General features: G+C 36.5%; 1 protein-coding gene and 1 gene segment (V, D, J or C); one reads left to right on the top strand and one right to left on the bottom strand.

Annotated features, from left to right (window-relative positions):
• LOC128013754 (Ig kappa chain V region Mem5-like) overlaps positions 1-19,767 on the bottom strand; it is a 120,918-nt gene that overhangs the window by 82,063 nt on the left and 19,088 nt on the right.
• LOC128013741 (uncharacterized) lies at positions 7,599-18,257 on the top strand. The gene is made up of 9 exons (XM_052596931.1): positions 7,599-9,211; positions 9,326-9,478; positions 11,562-11,698; positions 12,591-12,706; positions 16,115-16,208; positions 16,293-16,631; positions 16,919-17,102; positions 17,187-17,314; positions 17,465-18,257. Exons 1-9 carry the CDS (start codon positions 9,103-9,105, stop codon positions 17,780-17,782), a joined length of 1,578 nt encoding a protein of 525 aa, XP_052452891.1. The 5' UTR covers positions 7,599-9,102; the 3' UTR covers positions 17,783-18,257.

Raw genomic sequence — 19,767 nt, 5'->3', positions numbered from 1 at the left:
AATATTAAGGTGACTTGACTTGGACTTGACTTGACATAGCTTGTGACTTGACTTGACTTGACTTGCCCAAGAAAAAAATACTTGGGACTTACTTGAGACTTGATGGTTAAGACTTGAGACTTACTTGAGACTTGCACATGTGTGACTTGGTCCCATCTCTGTAAAATAACGATTAATTATTAATTGATGATTTGTTATTATCATTATGGTCTTGTGAAAATAATAATATGGGCTATGAGAAAATTATGAATACAAAGAGTAGTGCTGCTGAGTGCAGGCATGTTTCACCCCAGTAACACACCGTTCTTCAGAGCCAAAACACAGACCGAATTCTGTCCTGCTGGAGGGGGTTGGGTTTTGGATAGTTATTCATGGCTTGTGGGGTCGAGATAAAGGTGTGAATTGCTCTTTCATATGGACAGTGTCTTATGAGTTTATATAGGACTGTTGTTTTGGTTATATTCACAGTGCTGGCTCTCTCCGACGAGAGAAATGCAACATTCACAGATTACACTATTCCTTTTCATTTAAAAACATTTCAAGCTTTCTGTAGATATATATTTTAATGCATGTGAGACACCACAATATTATGTTAATTAAAAAATTATACATTCATTATCATGAAAAAATTTAAGTGATGAGACGGCGCCTCCCTGTCATTAATGCACATTAATAATTTTTGCACAAACAATTGAATATGAGCTTTGTGGTTTTCACCCGCTCCAAGAGCGCTCCATCACGAGTACAATTCATGCCATATAAGTGCATATTCAGCAATAATTCATGTTAAACATGTTTAGCTTGATCAGAAGGTTGACTGCAAGACACGAGCGGGATGTTAAGAGTTTGTCTGTTTCTTTGACTGATTATTTTCGGGTTAAAGCATGATTTAAACAGATTCACACTCAATCGCTTTCGCAATAATGCGTTCAAACAAATCTAATCTTACAGCGCTACATTATCAGCATGCTATCTGATTTTGAAATCTTGAAGAAGTTAATCGATCTGTTTAGATAAAATACCTGACATAGATGTACTGTTATTTTCATCACAAACAAAATCTTCACAGCAGAAACCAGCAATTAAAGATGTAATGCTTACAATGTTATTAGTTTGGCATGTGATATAGGGAAAAAAAGTTTACACATAGCTTAAGCCACTTTGAAACTCTCCTGTTATTTTTAAAAAAATTATTATTATTATTATTTTATATGCTATGTTATGAACATAACATTTCAAACATACTGAAATACTTTATTCACGGAGTGAAGGCGGAGCGTGTTTCTGGTATCAGTGCGCGTGGAGGGGAAGTTGTTGCTGCTCACAGACTCTGCTGCGAGTGAGAGAGACGTTTCACCTGACGAAACGAAGATGACCGCGGGAACAAAAGCACAACACATCCGCCAAAAATCAACCTGCAGCAATGCTCGTGGCTCGACTCGCCAAGCTTTACTTTTGTAGGTCGCATGGCAGTAAATAAATCGATAATATGACCATGCAGTCAATACAGATATTTAATAAAAACATTAAAACAAACAGGGCTGTAAAATAAAACAATAAAAAACGCATGCCAGGTCTATACAAGTGGAACGATCGAACCAAATACAGCAGAACACAGTGATGGATACACTGGACACGATCCCCATCAGTGAACTGATGCTCGTTCTGGTTATGATGAAATGTTCTGACACTGTGTTCAGATGATTTGACACTGTAGTGTGATGTCATCAAGATTAGACACTCTTTTCGCTGTGGGGCACAGATGACAACTTTCGCGTCCGGTGTAGACACACAGAAAGTCGCTGCTCTATTTACAAATAAGTTCTAAAAAAAAAAAAAAAATTCAACCAGTGGCATAATGAGATGGAAATATAAACTAGAAAATATAGGTCCTCCGTCCATGACACTGACTCACTGCTGAGCTGCCAGTTTTAATCTGAACAGCTCTTAAAGCTGAGTGGATGGTTAGATGCATGATGGGCTAGTATTAAAAAAATAATTAAAAATAAATAAATAAAGGTCTTTCCAGCATTAAGGTGTTTTTTTAATCATCTTGTTGCAGTTATAAATTTGACTGCTAAATGAATGATAAAGAACTATATTAAAACTTGTTTTGTAAAATTTCTTCTTCATTTGAATATTGATTTAAAAATCAGTTTAAATCATAAATCAGATTTTTATTTTTTTCTAAAATAAAAAAAAAAAACTGGGATTTTTTTTAGGCCATATGATATTACCCTACTTTAAAAGCAAGTAAAGAAGGTTCCCTTCAAAATTACTTTAGTTGTCAATTACTAAAGCTTTTTTTTTTACATCATGTGAATGTTGTTGATTATGAGAGAACTTGAGTTTAATCGTGAGGACATTTTATTAATTCTTTAGAGATTCAAAGATTTAATTGTGCCGGTTTAATTTTGTTCGTTTATTGTTTTAAGCAAATTAGGCCTAAATAATGGGAACTAAATTATACAGTGCTTCACATTTAAACATGCAGCAATTTCTTAATCAGTTTACAGACAAATGTCTTTTTCCCAATAAGTTATGTCAAAAAAAAGGACAGGTAACGAATAACAAAAATGCATGTTTTTTTTTTTTTTTTTTATCAAAGGAAAAAATATAAATACAAATATAGGCATAATATATTAAAATATTGACATTTTCCATATTAATCCATGTAGCCTACCCCCCTAAAATAGGCTACCACTTTTAATGCTCCGATGCAAAGTGAACCACAATTTCTTTTGAATAATATAACGCATAATTAATATAACACAAATAATACTGCACACCTTTTAAATGTGTCAAATCTAAAATATGGTTTAAGCACAGACTCTTTCTCTTTCTCGTTCTAAGAAATGCACATAACTTCATAAATACCAAACTTTCATCTGTGAATATTAAATATTAAATATATTAAATATTTAAACTATAGTGTTTTTCTTTCATTTTCGGTGACTGAAGCAGTCAAATGTAACACATCAGCAAGGCAAAACTGACATCTATTTGCGAAAATGTGCTTTGATGGCTTGTTTGATAACTTGTGGTTAAAGCGCCACTCAGCGGTCAAAAGCTGCAAATGCACTTTACAAACGCTGCGCCGGCAGTACCCGCGGCGGTAAAAGAGGCGTTTTCGATGTCTACTTAGTGTAAAATAAAAATAAAAAATAAAAATTGTATTAATTCAAAATATTCTGGTATATTAACACTTGTTAGTAAATTGTTATTTTTATTGTTATAGTTGGTCCCACTTTATATTAGGAGGCCTTATCTATTATGTACTTTCATACAACATTAATTAATTTTGATATATCCTTAATATATTTATTGTTTCAAAATAATACATTTAATATGCATTTAATATAGCATAATTTAAATAGACTACTGTAAGTATGTCCAAAAAAGCACAATTTAAATATATTTCCTTTTCACCTGGACTGCTGGTCTACAGCAGAAGTGAAACTGGTGTGTTTCAGTCCAGATCATGTAACCAATCAAACAGTGACTCTGGGAGTGTGAGCTGAAAATCTCATTTGCATTGTCAGGGTGGAGTGATTGTGATCCTCTCAGAATAGAGCAGCTCTGTCTCCAGAGACCATGTTCAAACCCCAAGAGCTTTATTTGACTAGATTTACTGCTACTGATCGAGCTTCTGAAAAACACCTGGACAAACACTACATGCATCTTCATCTGTTAGTTGAATGATGTTGTCAGACACAAATGGAGTTTGTTGAGAAGCTTTATTGAATGTTGCAGCAAACACAGCAGATTGAAAGATCAGCCAGTGCTTTGACACTAGAGCTCTCTTTCAGTATTGAGTTGTAAATGACTACAGCTGCAGCACTAGACTCATGTGAATCCTGCCTGACACAGGACACTCAGATACGCTCATCTTCAGGAGAGAGCAGCGCTCACTGGAGAAACATCAGCACTGCGAGCGACTAACAGCGACTCTTGTGGAACGAGGCCTCATGAGGAGCTCCATCATGTGTTACGCTGCATGGATCCTCTCCAAAATGGCACCAGGGTGAAATCAAGGAGACAAATTGTTGAATAAAGTCATTATATATATATTTTTTTTTTGCAATACAAAAAGTATTCTCGTAGCTTCGTAAAATTATTGTTTAACCCGTGTTATCACATGGATTATTTTACCAATCTTCTTGCCACGTTTCTGGACCTTGATCATGATAAATACATTGATGTCTATGGGAGGGTCAGAGAGGTCTCAGAAATCATCAAAAAAATATCTTAATTTGTGTTCCAAAGATGAACGAACGGTTTATGAGTTTGGAACAACATGAGGGTGCGTAATTAATGACAGAATTTAAATTTTTGGGTGAACTTACCCTTTAAGCTTAGTGAATATTATGTACAGGAAGCTCTAGAAGTAGAGACTTGTACTGCTTGGGGTAGTGTTTTTTAAATAAACTTTAATTTTGCTAAAATATCAAAAAGAAAGAAAAAATGCACAGTCGCACATCTTCATATAACAACTTAACAAAAACAAATATCAGTGCCGTAAAACAGTAAAATATTTTATTATTATGTAAGATGCTTGTAATGATTGCCTTAACTCTTTAAATGTCACCCCGTCCCATATACGGGACACCTACATTTACTTCACTATAGTACAATTAAATCTAATCTAATCTTGACAAACTATGTATCTTTGGAAAGGTCTAAGACTCCTGAATATATATTTTGCCAAGGTTTTTTGTCAAAAATTATGTAGGAAAAGTAATAGATTAATTTATGACAAGAGTGCACCCTCAAAATTCTATGGTCCAGATCTGGTAAAAATGGATCCATGCCGGTATTGCCCGTTGTGCCAAAAGACCCTGGCCTGAGTACACTGTTAAATATTTCCAGACTTTCACAATATTTAACTGTGGTTTTTTACAGTAAAATACTGTTTTTATTGTTTTACTGTAATATCACAGTAATGCGGATTCACTCACTGACTATTAACTATCTGCTGTGATATGACAGCAAATAACTGTAAAAATACCTATTCAGCTCAGAACGAAGGCGCCATCTTCAGTCTGGCTACTTTACATGTAAGTATGCTCTCTCTTCAAAAAAAGAAAATATTATTCCAACAAAATAGTAATTACCTATTTGAAATTATTACATAACGCTCCAACAGCGAATATTCCGTTCTTTAATAAGTCTGACATCATATGCTCTCTTTGATTTAGCTCACGATGACACGACAAGACACGACGCAGGAATATTCTCTTGGCATTGACGATGCTATCTGATGTATAAAGGTAAGTTACGAGGTAAATAAAAAGTGCATATAGTTAAAAAAAAATGGATCTAAGCAGTTATTTATGCGATGTTAGAGATCTGGCAAGTTAGCGTTTCATAGTGGTGGTTGAAAGTCCCTGACATTGGCATGAAAGCAGCGAAAAATGACATTAAAAACTTATAAAAGTGCTTTACAGCAGTTGTTTATGATGAATTATGTTTTTGTTACCAAGTTTTGTTAAAGGACGGCTTGCAATTTTTTTTTTTTTTTTTTTTGTGCAATTATTTTAAGTGAACGTAATCAAAATTTATTACGTCTTTGGAGAGAGGTGAACATTTTTTTGGTGAAAGAAATAATAGGCTAGTCTCTAGTGCATGGCTAAAAGTTTGAACTTGAAGAATGGGCGGGATGTCCCAGGGTAGCTCGACACGGTCATCCATTTTGCATTATCATCACTGTGAACTTAGAAGACGACGCACACGAGAAGTTCTGCTGATATATTATTTACCGTCTTGACTTTATCTTTACTTCAGTTATTGCTTCAGATGTAAAATGTACTATTTCTGTCATTGTACTTTTATTATTTCCATTTTAAAATTGTATTCTTTCGTGTAGACTTTCGTATCTGAGTGAAAACAAAGTGCGTCATCATTCATTTTGAATAGCTATAACGTTCCTGTGAATTCCTGTGAATTTCAGTTCAAAGACAACGCACATGCCACGAAAATATCATTTTTTAAAGAGATACTTGACTAACTTTACTTCGGTTGCACTTCGTATATATCTGGAAAAACTGTCATCAATTTTGAATAATTCCTGTGAACTTCAATTCAAGTTCAAAGACGGTGCACCTGCAACGAAAATATATTACTGAGAGATTTGCGATTGACTAACTTTACTTCAGTTTTATAGGTAAATTTGGCTATTGTCCCGTCTTTGTACTTTTGTTATTTTCTTTTTAAAAATTATTTTATTCTCCCCCTCGACTTTACACAGTAATACTCCAAATTACAGATATCAGTGTGGCATTTCTCAGTGTACTCGCATATACAATAAAGATAGCGTTCTGAAAGCACACATGTATAGAGATCATAAAGGATCGGGCCCATCTCTTAGCAAGCAATTTGATGCTCCATTAAAGAGTGTAGCTCAATCTTGTAAAATTGTGTGTAACAGCTTAACCTCCCTCATTAAGCATTTAAAGTCACACATAGGACTCAAAATTAAATGCCCATTCAGAGAGTGTAGTTCTACCTTTACAGTTGAGTCTAGTTTAGCAGCTCATATTTCAAGGAAACACAAACATGTTGAAGATCTTGATGATTCTATGCTGCTCCCACTGAGCAGTTTTGCATTTCTAATCAACCTTGTTTAGAGACACCCGATGAAGACAGATTTGAATGTGAAGAGCCATTTGCTGTCGACGAATCATTGTTCCTACAAAATATTACACTTCTGTACTTTAAATTACAATCAAAATTGTTGTTACCAGCAAGTACTATAACAACAATAATTGAGGACTTTCAGAATGCACATGAAATTGGTCTGTCACATGCACTTAAGATCCTGTGAGAAACTAAAGGCTCTTGAAATTTCTGAGGCTATTGTTAGCAACATCATTGAGGAAATGCGAAGAGATGATCTTCTGAGGTTTTATAACAGGGAGCTGTTAAATACAGACCAAAAAAAAAAAAACTCTTTTTTTAAAAGTCATTTTGACTATGTTGAACCTGTGCCATTGTTTTTAGGTAATGATGAAAATGGCAAAGAGTGTTTTGCCCAGTATATACCTATAAAGGAAACATTGGCTGCACTGTTCAAAACCACATCTGTACGAGAACAGCATGCTTACACGCATTCTCAACCACCCACTCCTGGAGAGGTTTTACGTGATGTTAAGGATGGTGAGGGATTTAAGAGTAATAGTTTAATGAAGACAGCTTCTGATTCTCTTGGCCTCATTTTATATCAGGATGCCTTTGAGGTTGTAAACCCTCTTGGTTCAGGGAAGAAAAAACATAAGGTTTTAGCTGTCTACTGTACTCTGACTGATATTTTGCCACACAATCGATCAACTACAGATCACATGCAACTTGTGCTTCTTTGTAGGGAAAATGATTTCAAATACTTTGGTATAAACAAAGTTTTTGAGCCATTGATCAAGGATCTTACATTTCTAGAGGAAACTGGCATTTCAATGCCCAGTGGTAAAATCATGAAAGGGACTCTTGTTGCCATTTCCGGAGATAATTTGGGATCCCATTGTATAGGTTTTTTTTTTGGAAAACTTCAGCCGTGCAGATTATTTCTGCACTTTATTATTATCTTATTGTGAGATAAATAAAACCACATTTGTGAATGAGCCAAACCTTTGTGGTACTGCAAGAACTGTGCAGTCTTATAAAAGCCATGTCCAAGATTTAGACACTGCTGTTGCTGGCTCTGTATTTGGTATCAAAGGGGACTCTCCTTTTAACAAGTTTGCACATTTCCATGTTTGTCAGCCTGGGCTCCCACCATGTCTAGGGCACGATCTATTTGAGGGTGTTGTTTCTTATGACCTTGCTTTGTTTGTTGGTCGTTTAGTTGAGGAGAAGCATTTTACATATTTGCAATTGAATCGATGCAAAAATCAGTTCAAATACAAAGGAAATGATGCAAATGACAAACCAGGCGAACTCTCCCCCGGAAGTGAGCAGTTAAGTGGACATGCTGTCCAGAATTGGTGTTTTCTCAGAATGCTACCTCTCTTAATTGGTGACAGGATTAAAGATCCATGTAGAAATTAGGTATGGCAACTGATATTGCAACTGAGAGAGATAGTGGAGCTTGTTTGTGCACCAGCTGTAACAACAGGGCAGGTTGCATATCTCAAAGTTTTAATCGAAGAATACATTTGCACCAGGCAAAAGCTCTTCCCTGATAATCCCTTACGACCTAAGCATCATTACATGTGTCATTACCCTGACCTTATACACCACTTTGGTCCACTAATTCGCCTCTGGACTTTGAGATTCGAAAGCAAGCACAGTTATTTTAAGAAGTGTGCCAGAAAACTGCACAAATTTAAAAATCTTTGCAAAACTCTTGCAGAGAGACACCAACTTCTGCAAGCTTATCTAGGTGCAGGCAGCATGTTCCCTCCAGTTGTACAGATACAGAAGGGTGTAGTATTCTATATTGATGATTACAGTGACAGGATTAGAGAGGCAGTGGCCAGTTACAATTTTGATTCACAGTCTACAGTGGCATGTAATGAAATCACAGTGAAAGGCACAAAAAGGGGATGTTTGTTTTGCTTGAAAAGCATGATGATGAACTCTATGCTGGAAGGATTATTCTAGTGGTTGTCGTACATGAGTCTGTGTACTTTGTTGCAGAGAAACATGCCTTTGCCAAGTTGAGAGACATTGGTGTCTATTGTGAATTAGGATTAGCTCAAAATTATTATCTTTGTGTTAACCAAGAACATTTGCTTGACTACTATCCTCTTCCAACTTATGAGGTGTTTGACTTGCTACACAGTAAAATTACCAGTGTAAAAAATGCAGTGTTAAATGTTAATAACTCCCAAAAAGTTGAATTAACAATCTACAGTGTTGATGAGTACACCCTGTCTTTGTAGTTGCAGGGTGCAACATTATGTGATTTTATTTTTACACTAAAAGTGCAAAAAGACGCGCCAAATTGTCTTGCCTCCACCCTCAACGACTGCCTTGTGGGGCAATTGCGCCATTTTGTCTGCACGCGACGGAGAAGGTAAGTCTGTTTCCGCGCTTTTCTTGTGTTAACATTATTTAAATAAAAAATACACATTATCTCGAATACGTTTAGAAATAACTGTTCTGCTGATGTTTCTTTTAGGATTAAGGATGCTCATTAAAGTGAAGTTCAACCATGAACAAAAGTTTGTTAAAGTTTCTGGCGCCGACCTGAAACTCTCTGATTTTTTGGATGAAGGTAACGTTAACTTGTTAATTTACTTGTAAAATGAATTTTTAGTTGTGTTTGTAGCTGCCATTGACTTTAAGAATTTTTAATTTTAAACTGAAACTCGTTTTGGTTTGTTCACAGCCTTTGTGAAATTCGGAATTCCTGCCTCCAAACGCGCAGAGACCAGGCTCTATGATTCGTCTTACACAGAAGTTGATGAGGATGTTTTCGAGGAGGTTATAAAGCAGCCAAATTTAGGCGTTTTTATTCTTCGATTCGAAAACTCGTCACACGGTAATTTATCTTTGTGTGTGTGTGTGTGTGTGTGTGACTGTAAATGCTATTGAGCTTTAAAAAATGTTTTTTGAGCCCTTTCAGTATTAAAACAAATGGCCCTTTACACACGATTTGACCATATTTTTTTCTAAATATTAAAAATCTAAAGGATGCGCATCAAATTTGACACCTATATGAACAGTTTTAAAGTTGGTTTTATGAGTTTAAGTCGTTATCTTCAAAGGCTATTTAAGTTAGAAACGTTGTGTGTAATTTTAGAAACGTCCCTAAATTGGCGAATATCAAACGACAAGTTACATTTAAACCCGTTTTTATTGCTAAACCAATAAGTGTGAAACTCCTTTTGCTAATGAATGTACATTACTGAAAACGCGTTAATGCGATGGTTTACGCATTTATCGAGTCAAACCCTGGCCGTTTCTCAATACCAAGAACGCAAAGTTCGGACTTGGCAAGATCGACTTGGGAGTGCAAACTCCTAAGAACGGGAGGACGCAAGGTCTGTAAAAGGAACAGCTGCGTACTTGATAACGTCACTCAGCTCGCCTTAGCTACTCCGGTTATCCTTACTGTATTTACAATAAGATGAAATAAAATATCAAACACCACTGCTTCTTCGTTTTCATTTAAACAATAATAGCCACAAAAATGTAGTTCAGGTAAGGCAGATATATTTAGATTATCTTCACTCACTGTATGTATACTTATAACAAAATGAAATATAAAACACAACCACATATAAAATATAAAATACACACACAAATACAAAAAACGTTAATATGGGGTTCAGGCAATATTTGCATATATATATATATATATATATATATATATATATATATATATATATATATATATATATATATATATATATATATATATACACTCTGATTATCTTTACTGTATGTATTAATGTATGACTACGCTGCCTCTTTTGGTTATGTCAGTTTTAATGAAAAAATAATAGCCATTAAATATGTATAAAAGTATAAGTATGAAATATAAGAGGCTTATATAATAGGAAATAAAGACAAAAGCAAACAATTCAGGCAAATGTATGCTACATCAGCGCTGTAATATAAAAGTTAATATAAACTAAAATTTGTGTTCCGCCCAAACGATATGACCAGGAACAAATAATAGATTTATGAAGATTGTCTGTTAGATACAGCTAAAACAAATGATTTTTCATGTTTAACTACTACAGACACATCCAAGCTAGTGGCAAATGTCAGAAGGACAAGCTGAGGTGAGGTGAGACTGCACTCGGCGGTATATATGAGCACTGAGTGCCCGGTGATCACCTGGAAATAGGCTAAGCAAATTTTCAAATATGCACCATCTTTATAAATAAACTGCAGATTTGAGTTTTAAATAACTAGCCTACGTTCCCACCTGAAAAACCCTTAAATGTACATTTCATGAAACAATAATAGTAATATTTTGAAAATTATGCGGGTTTTGTCCTCTGCCATTAACGCTCGCTGGTTGTTGCAAAATGCATTGTGGGTTACCTGCTCCCTCAAGTTCACACAAGTCACATTTTGATGCATCCTTGATAAAAGGGGAAGCATCCCAAGAACAATAACACATCCGGGGATTTGAACTGTACTTGGCTAGATGTGAACTTTGAATTAGAACAGTACTTGGGCAACAACTGATGACTTTTCACAAGTCCACAAGAATGCAAGTACAGACAAGAATGCATATTGAGAAACGGCTCCTAATTCCACCATTAAAAAAATGCAGCCGATGTATTGAGGAGAGGACTTGTTAAACGGAATAAAAATGTGTCATAACCATGAAGGCGGGTTGCCTTATGTCACCGAATAAATTAAATAAAAACTTAAAATAGAGCGTATATAAAAACACTTTTCAGTCTTCCAATACTAACGTGTGAATTGTATAATGCCCTTTGTGTTCTGCATGTCCTTCGCACTTAATATTGTGTATGTAATTTTGTCATAACGGCGGCAAGACAGCAGGGCTATCACCTAAATTTTGCACAAGGTTTTGTGGTTGTTTTCAGAATCAGAAAGAGCTTTATTTTAACAGTCATTTGATGACAATTATTTTTCAATAGATTTGGCCCAGGTCCCTTCTGTGACAAGTGAAGAAAGCTCATTGCAGAATGCAAACTATGAATCTGATGACACCAGTCTTCTAAGTGATGGAAGTCCTTCAAGAAAGCAACAGAGGGTTGAAGATGAAGCCAGAATTGTGAGTCTGTGATTTTTGCATTTTATATTATTCTACAGTACAAATTTTAAACCTGACTATGAAAAACAAGAAATGTAACTGTGTGACTACTGACTACACAATCTCTGGCCTTTTTCACACCTGGCATCAACATGACTTGGATGATAGTCACAACTAGTAAGCCAAGACACATTGCTTAAATCTTGTCAATTATATATGTCTTTTGTGACTGCTTTTGATTTCATGGTGAATGTTTTGCTGCTTTAAAGAACACATCACTTGCAGGGTATTAAAGGGTTAGTTCATCCAAAAATGAAAATTCTGTCATAAATTACTCACCCTCGTGTTGTTCCTAAAACGTAAGACTCTCATTCAGTTTTGGAACACAAATTAATATATTAGTAAGGAAATCTTTCCCTCTATTGACAACTGATGCAGCTGCAATGTTCAAGGCCTAGAAATATAGTAAAAACATCCTTGAAATAATTAATGTATCTCCAGTGGTTCAACCTTAAATTTATGGTTATGGGAATGGGATTTTTATTTTTATTTTTTTGAGCTAAAAAAACAAAAATAATGACTTCATTCAACAATTTCTTCATCAATCTGTAAAAAGTCCACGTTGAAATGGTAAACTAACATCCATTTAAAAGAGCCTAAAGCAGGACAGAACCTGAAGGACAGAAGAACCCCATCCTGGAAGCACACTGTTTACGGATTGATTTAGGAGTGAAGAAATTTAATAAAGTCATTTGTTTGTTTTTGCACACAAAATACATTCCTGTCACCTCATAAAATTAAGGTTGAACCACTGGAGTCACATGGATTATTTCAGAATGGTTCTTGAGAGGGATATGGTTTGTCAATGATTGTATTACGTAACTCTTTGCAGTTGGTCCAAAAAATCCTGCAGACTAAACCTGGTGGAGACGCTATCATCAGGGAATACAACAAAACCAAAAGCTTGACTGACAGCACCAGGAGAAAGATGATCAAGATTCTTACTGCAGATATGGCTGAAAAACACAGGTAATCTGATGCCGTCCCAAAAGATTCTCCCACAGAACACAAATGACAATTTTAGAAGATCTGGGCCCATATTCACAAAACATCTTAAGGCTTAATGTAGCTCATAACTCACCAATTTAGAAGAAAATCTTTAAAAAAATGTGTGTGTCAGTCCTAAATTTAGGACTCCTAAATTTTTGCTCTAAGAGTATTTCACAAAGCATTTTATCATTAAAGGGGGGGGGGGGGGTGAAATGCTCGTTTTCACTCAATATCCTGTTAATCTTGAGTACCTATAGAGTAGTACTGCATCCTTCATAACTCCAAAAAGTCTTTATTTTTATTATATTTATAAGAGAAAGATAGTCTGTACCGATTTTTCCCGGAAAAACACAGCAGTTTGATGACAACATTGCATGTTGTTTACTAAGTTATAGCTAAGTTAACAACACAGAGATATTTGAAGCAGTTTTGCTCACCGCATGTGGTTCCAACACACAATCGTGACCCTTTTCCGTTGGGACTGCATTACCCTTAAGAAATAAACGATGTGCAATCCGAAATGCAGGGAACAAACAAAAACACTTGCACAACGCCGTTGATGCTCTGTAAAAATAAACTCCATCCACTGGTCCCTTAATGCTGTTTCTCTTTTGGTAATCTGTGCAGGGTTGTCTTGCCCTGGCAACCAAAAACACACTTCTTTTGTGACTTTTCGCGACGCTCTCGCTCTGATCAGGCTGTGCTCAGCCTCTCAGTGCTCTGCTATACGGGAGCGCGCGCTCTTCCGGCAGAAGAGCGCGCACTTAGGACCCATATAAGGAAGTTCCGCTCCATCTAACGTCACACAGAGCCATACTCGAAAAAAACTTTCCGAAACTTGTGACAAACCGGAAGAGTTTTTTTTGGAACAAAAATACTCCTTCAAACGTACAACTTAATTTTTGAAACTTTGTCCATGTTTAGCATGGGAATCCAACTATTTAACAGTGTAAAAAACTCAGTATGCATGAAATAGCATTTCACCCCCCCTTTAAAACTAGCTCCTAAATCTGTGAAATCTTAAGAGCAGTGAAGAGGACTCCTAAGTCACTAAGACCAAGCCACAAACTATCCTAATATGGCTTTTGGCAGCAGTCTGCCTCAGAACGTAAATATTTTAGAAACATTTGACGATAATGAGCTTTTAAAAAGGTATCGCCTTTGGTTTTGGAGGTTATCCCAATCCATTTTTTTCTTTGATTATATCCTTGTTTTCATTAACCTGCTGGGCAAGAAGTAACAGCTGTGCTTGTGTCCAGTTTGGTTTTCTAATACATTTGCATGTATTACTATCAGCCACGATTATTCTACTCTGTTTATTAAAAGGCTGTTTATATGCATATTCACTAATTGTTTAAGAGGCCGTTAGCTGAACATATGACACTTGCATTTTAAAATCTTTATTTGAATGTGGCAATTAACATTTTTATTTTTAAATCTTTATTTGAATATGGCATCATATTGCGTTCTCTGACAGAGACTATCAGCCAATCACTGTGTGCATAGTTAGTAAGCATGCTGACATCATCCACAGCAACAAGGTCAACCCCGCCTTTTCTCTGAGCTTAAGACTTCTCTGTATTCCTAATTAAAAGTTTGTCCTAATAGGTTTTAAGAGAAAACTATTAGCTAAAAACTTTTACTGCAGTTTAGGTGAACTCTTAGTGGTAAGATTAAATGTTTTGTGAATACGGGCCCTGATCTGTCAGCTTCTTAAAGGGTTATTTCACCCAAAAATTAAAATTCGGTCATTAGTTACTCACCCTCATGTCGTTCAAAACCCGTAAGACCTTTGTACATTTTCGGAACACAAATTAAGATATTTTTTATTTAAATCCGAGAGCTTTCTGACCCTGCATAGAGAGCAATGCAACTTAAATTTTCCCAGACACTGAAACCTAGTAGGGACATTGTTAAAGCATAAATAAAGTCATTACTTTTGTTTTCTTTGCGAACAAAAATATTTCATAGCTTCATAAAATTACGGTTAAACCACTGATGTTACTTGGACCATTTTAACAATATCTTTACTACATTTCTGGGCCTTGACTGTGGTAGGACCCTTGCTGTCTATGCAGGGTCAGAAAGCTCTTGGAATTTATAAAAAATATCTTACTTTGTGTTTCGAAGATGAACAATGGTCTTACGGGTTTGGAATGGCATGAAGGTGAGTAATTAATGATAGAATTTTAATTTTTGGGTGAGCTAACCCTTGAGTAATCCAAGTCACATTTAGAGCAATAAAACAATAATTCTAATTACTACATTTGATCAATTAAAGTGAAAGTTTACACCAAATGAAAGTGAAAATAAAATAAATAAAATAAAAGGACTATCTTTGAAAAAATTGCATAATGTTTAAAATAATGTTTATAAACCATATATAATTATTAAACTTGCTTAAACAATTAGAAACAAAACAGCATCATGCATGTATGTATAGTTTAATACAAAGGACCAAAAACCAATCAAAAAGAATACTTTCTTCGTGTAAAAACTTGATATGCAGTGGGGTAGGGAAAACTGCTATATAGTCTTGAGACATGTTTTTTAAAAGTTGAACTTGCATATATTTGACATAGCTTTACATGCAGCTATCTTGTGTGAGAGACGAGTGCAACATTGATATATGTCCCTCTAGAAAATGCGATAAATGTTTTGTGTGAACGGCTTCAGTTTTGACATACACAACATCTTCCCAGCATCGATTGTTCTCTTTTTCCGCAATATTTTGAATGAACAACGTAGCAGCACCGCATCTAGTGGGTTCAGCTGGATAGGCTAACAAAAGCATTAAAATGCAATGACACTTCATCGTCGCATCGCGTGCCCAACTGATAAGTCTGCCTGACGCACACCTAAAATTCAAATGCAGATTTTTTAAATTCGATAAGTAAAAAAAAAAAAAAAAAAACAGCCCTACATCCTTATATTCATGCCAAGATGTAGGTTTTTTTTTTTTTTTTATAGAAAAACAATAAAGAATATTTTTAGCAGATACTGTGGTCCTTGGAGGTTTAGATAATGCAAGTCAATGCTTAGCATTCCTTTGAGAGTCAAACAAATCATATCAGGTTACACTAAATTAATACCCATGGCTCATGATGATACACTGAGGTCTTATGAAGTCAAAAAATCAGTCTGTGTAAGAAACTGAACATTAACTAGGGTGGCTTGATTATGGCAAAAATCATCACAATTATTTTGGCCAATATTGTAATCTCAATATTATTTAACACGATTATGAGTGGGCCAGTTGACCAAAACTTTATATGACTGATTTATGTAAAGATTTCTCAATTCTCAATACCACAGCAGAATACTAGGGTAACTAATTAACAGACATACTTGCAGACATACTTAAATTTCATTGTTTTATTTTGACAGCACATCTCCACCCAGAAATATTAGGGAAATGTATGCCCAAGGAATCGTTGCCCTGTTTCCATATCTTCGTGATCCCTACACAAAGAATGGATATGTAAGTGCAAATAATTTTTGTTAAAATCTAGTTATGGGGTAGTTGGTCACCTTTGTATTGATTAAGATGTGTTTGTTTTTAAAGGAACATTATTATGACCCTCAAAGTGGACAAGGTTACCTGACTTGGAAAATAAAGAACATTCAGAGGAACAGTGCATCATCAGAGAACTGTAGACGTTCCTCACAGTCTTTCAGTGGTGGCCCAACTTCGGAAAGAGAGGCTGCATCCAGCACAGATGTTATTTTCACTGAAGAACAGTGTAGAGAAGCAGTTTCTCTAATGAAACACACCTCAGAAGTGGACACCATCAAGATCAAAATGAAGGAGACATTTCAGTACCGTCGCAAGATGATTCAAGACCCAAACAGAAGCACTGATGTGTTGAGGGAATTTCCACGCTTCCTGGATGTTCAAGGCCTGGTGAGAGAACATGTCTATGTGGTGATACGAGAATTTCTTTAACCCGGTCATTGGGTTGGGGTAAAACATATATTATAGGTATAATGCAAGTTCAGCTCAATTGACAACATTTGTGGAATTTAGTTCATTACCATTTACAAAGAAATATAAAACTACAATGTATGTGCATAGTCACACATTTTTGAGCTTTATGAATTCTTCTGTTAAAACACGTTATTTGAGCTGTAAAGTTGTTTGAAACATTTTTATTGTGTTTGTATTAATGAATGTTTATGATGTTTTTGCAGATTGAACAGGATTTTGTTTTGCTCTTTGGTGAAAAGACGACTTCTAAGCTTTTAGAAAGGTGGCCAACTACATTCATGCACAAAGTTATTCAGCAAAGCAAAAGTCTTAACTCCTCCCAAGCTCTTCAGGACTTGATTGACTGTGCCGAAATGACTGTGAAGGAGAATGAAATAGGGGATGCAGGTTAGACTGTCAGAGTTCAGTATAAGATTGTTTAGACTTCTCCATGTATTTTTTTTTCTGATGTCATTTATTTTATTTTTTCAGGATGGAACAGTGACATTGCTTCTATTCTTCTTTTACTTCATTTGATCCCACCTTCACCACAAGGCAGAAAGAGACCTGGAAAGATGTCCGCATCTCAAGCAGAAAAACACCTCGTCATCTTCAAAAAGGTAAATTTGGTCTTTACTGTCATTTCCTGTAGTCTGCCGAAAATCAGTGTCTGTTGGGCTAATTGTATTGTGAAAAGTGAATGTAGAGAGAGTCAATTGGAGAGCTGATTTAATTATTATTTTTTATTTTTTTTATTTTTTTATCTTTAGGCTGGTACTAACATACAAGAGCACCTGGACTCAATTGAAGAAAGCACACAGCCATACCTGCTTGCCATGGGTCCAAAGAAGAACAGCATTCATGTATACTACATCATTCTCGACAAGAAAGCCATACCGTGCAAATCAGTGAGTGGTCTCAGTGCCTTTGATGAACTTTTCAAAGCGCACTTTGTGTTTGGTGCATCTTACAGCAAAGTCCTGCACAACATGTACACCTTTGTACAAACAACAGTTTTTCAGATTGACATTGGCAAAGTCAAAGAGTGCCCAAGAGTTGCTGAACTCAGAGCTAGATTCCTGCGTTAGATTTGATTGCTGGGAAAAATTATTTGTTTTGTTTGTTTTTGTTGTCTGAAAAACACAAATGTTCTTGTTCGACATCTAAAGTTAATTCATGGGCTCTTGCCTGGCAAATCACTTAGACTGAAATGTGGTGAAGCAGGTTGCTGTTTAGAATTTGCAACTTTTTCAGGTTTTCGCAAACACTTAAAAAGAGTTCATGAAGCAGGTGAAGTTTTGTTATGTGTAGAGGATGATGCTGTTGTTCATAATGCAGTTGGGCTACCGAGTAATACTGATGTGGCTACATGTTCAAAGGACAGTTCTTTGCCAGTTCCCAGCAAAAACACTACCGATTTGTGTGCATCAGCAATAGCACAATTGCAAGCTGCAGGTGTTAGTCAGACTACTGTTGATACTTTTGTTATGTCTATGGAGGAAGTAGTTCAAGACATCCAGGATCAAGTAAAAGAGACCGCTATAAAATGCTTATTTTCAGAAAACACGGACATTAATAATTTATTCACCAATATTAATAGGATTACTTCAGATTACAAAAATGTATTTGATAAAGAATTAAATATTCAGGAAATCACAAATTGTATAAAAAGTCGTAAAGAAAATAAATCTCCTGGAAATGATGGATTTGACAGGGGAGTTTTATAAAACTTTTTTGTAATGAACTTGCTGTCACGGAGACGAACCCCGTGATTCCATCTCCGGAATATTGACACTCACGCACTCACTCACAACTACACTTCCCATCTACCCCGTGCATTGGACTCCTATCACCACACAGGTGCAGCTCATGAGTACTGCTATATAAGCTGCACAACCACATCAGTTTAACGCGAAGTCTTGTTTTGCTCCGGCTGACATTTCCAAGCGTTATTTCCCGTGTTTGATTTCCCGTTTACCAGTTCTGTTTGTTTACCGTTTCTTGAACCTTTGCTGCCCTTTGCTTGCCTGTGATCCCGATCTATTGCCTGTGTTTGACGACGATTCTGGTTATCTCTACTGTTGTGTTTGCTGGTTTTGACCCCTGCCTGTATGACCACGAGTTGTTCATTAAAGCTTGCAAGATGGATTCCCCGTCTGGTGATGAGTCATTACAGAAGACTTCGCCACAACCGAATCCAGCGGCTTACGATCATCTGTGTGCTACAATGGCAGCCCAGGCAAGTCAAGTTGCTGCTAACCAGCATCAATTGAATCGTTTGACTTCGATCACAGAGGAACTGTAAAAAGGCTGTTCAAAGCCTCCACAGCACTGCCGTAACGTCACCACCACCGGCAGCTGCCGCCATTGCCCACGCGGCAGGAACACCAGCGCAAGTTAATCCACGACTGGCTTACCCGGAGAAATTTGACGGGGATTCTACCAAGTGTAAGGGCTTCCTACTGCAATGCTCGCTGTTCGTCGAGCAACAACCTACCGTTTACACTACCGATGCTGGTAAGATCGCCTTAGTTTGCTCACTATTAACGGGAGGAGCTTTGGAATGGATAACGGCTGTATGGCGCGAGGATGGAAGAGCGTTCACCACTTTCACTGACTTTCTGGTGCGATTCCGTGAGGTATTTGATCACCCCCGAGAGGGGAAAGGAGCGGGTGAGCATCTGCTTGAGTTGTCGCAGGGAGAATTAACAGCAGCGGAATATGCCATGAACTTTCGTACACTGGCTGCTCAAACGTCATGGGTGAGTGACACGCTGAAAGTATTATTTCGCAAGGGGCTTAATCACGAACTGCAAACCGAACTCGCTTGCCGTGATGAGGGGAGAACCCTGAATGATTTAATTTCGCTAACTATCACCATTGACAATCTACAACACTCCCGCCATGTCAGCGCTCAACGCCTCTTCCCCGTTACGACAACACGATCCGCTGAAACTACGGAACCCATGCAGATCAACTCCTATCATCCGACAGCTGAGGAACGCCACCGCCGCATATCCAACCGACTCTGTCTCTACTGTGGTGCTCCGGGGCATCAACGAATTACTTTCCC

The sequence above is a fragment of the Carassius gibelio genome, chromosome B25, assembly GCF_023724105.1.
Source record: "Carassius gibelio isolate Cgi1373 ecotype wild population from Czech Republic chromosome B25, carGib1.2-hapl.c, whole genome shotgun sequence".
Classification (NCBI taxonomy): Eukaryota; Metazoa; Chordata; class Actinopteri; order Cypriniformes; family Cyprinidae; genus Carassius; species Carassius gibelio.
This window is presented reverse-complemented; position numbering and strand designations above follow the sequence as displayed.

Excerpts from the sequence above, each read along its gene's own strand:
- LOC128013741 (XM_052596931.1), top strand. The coding sequence starts at position 9,103 with ATGTTTCTTTTAGGATTAAGGATGCTCATTAAAGTGAAGTTCAACCAT. Across the intron at positions 12,707-16,114 it reads GATATGGCTGAAAAACACAG|CACATCTCCACCCAGAAATA; the intron begins GTAATCTGATGC and ends TTATTTTGACAG. Across the intron at positions 17,103-17,186 it reads GAATGAAATAGGGGATGCAG|GATGGAACAGTGACATTGCT; the intron begins GTTAGACTGTCA and ends TTATTTTTTCAG.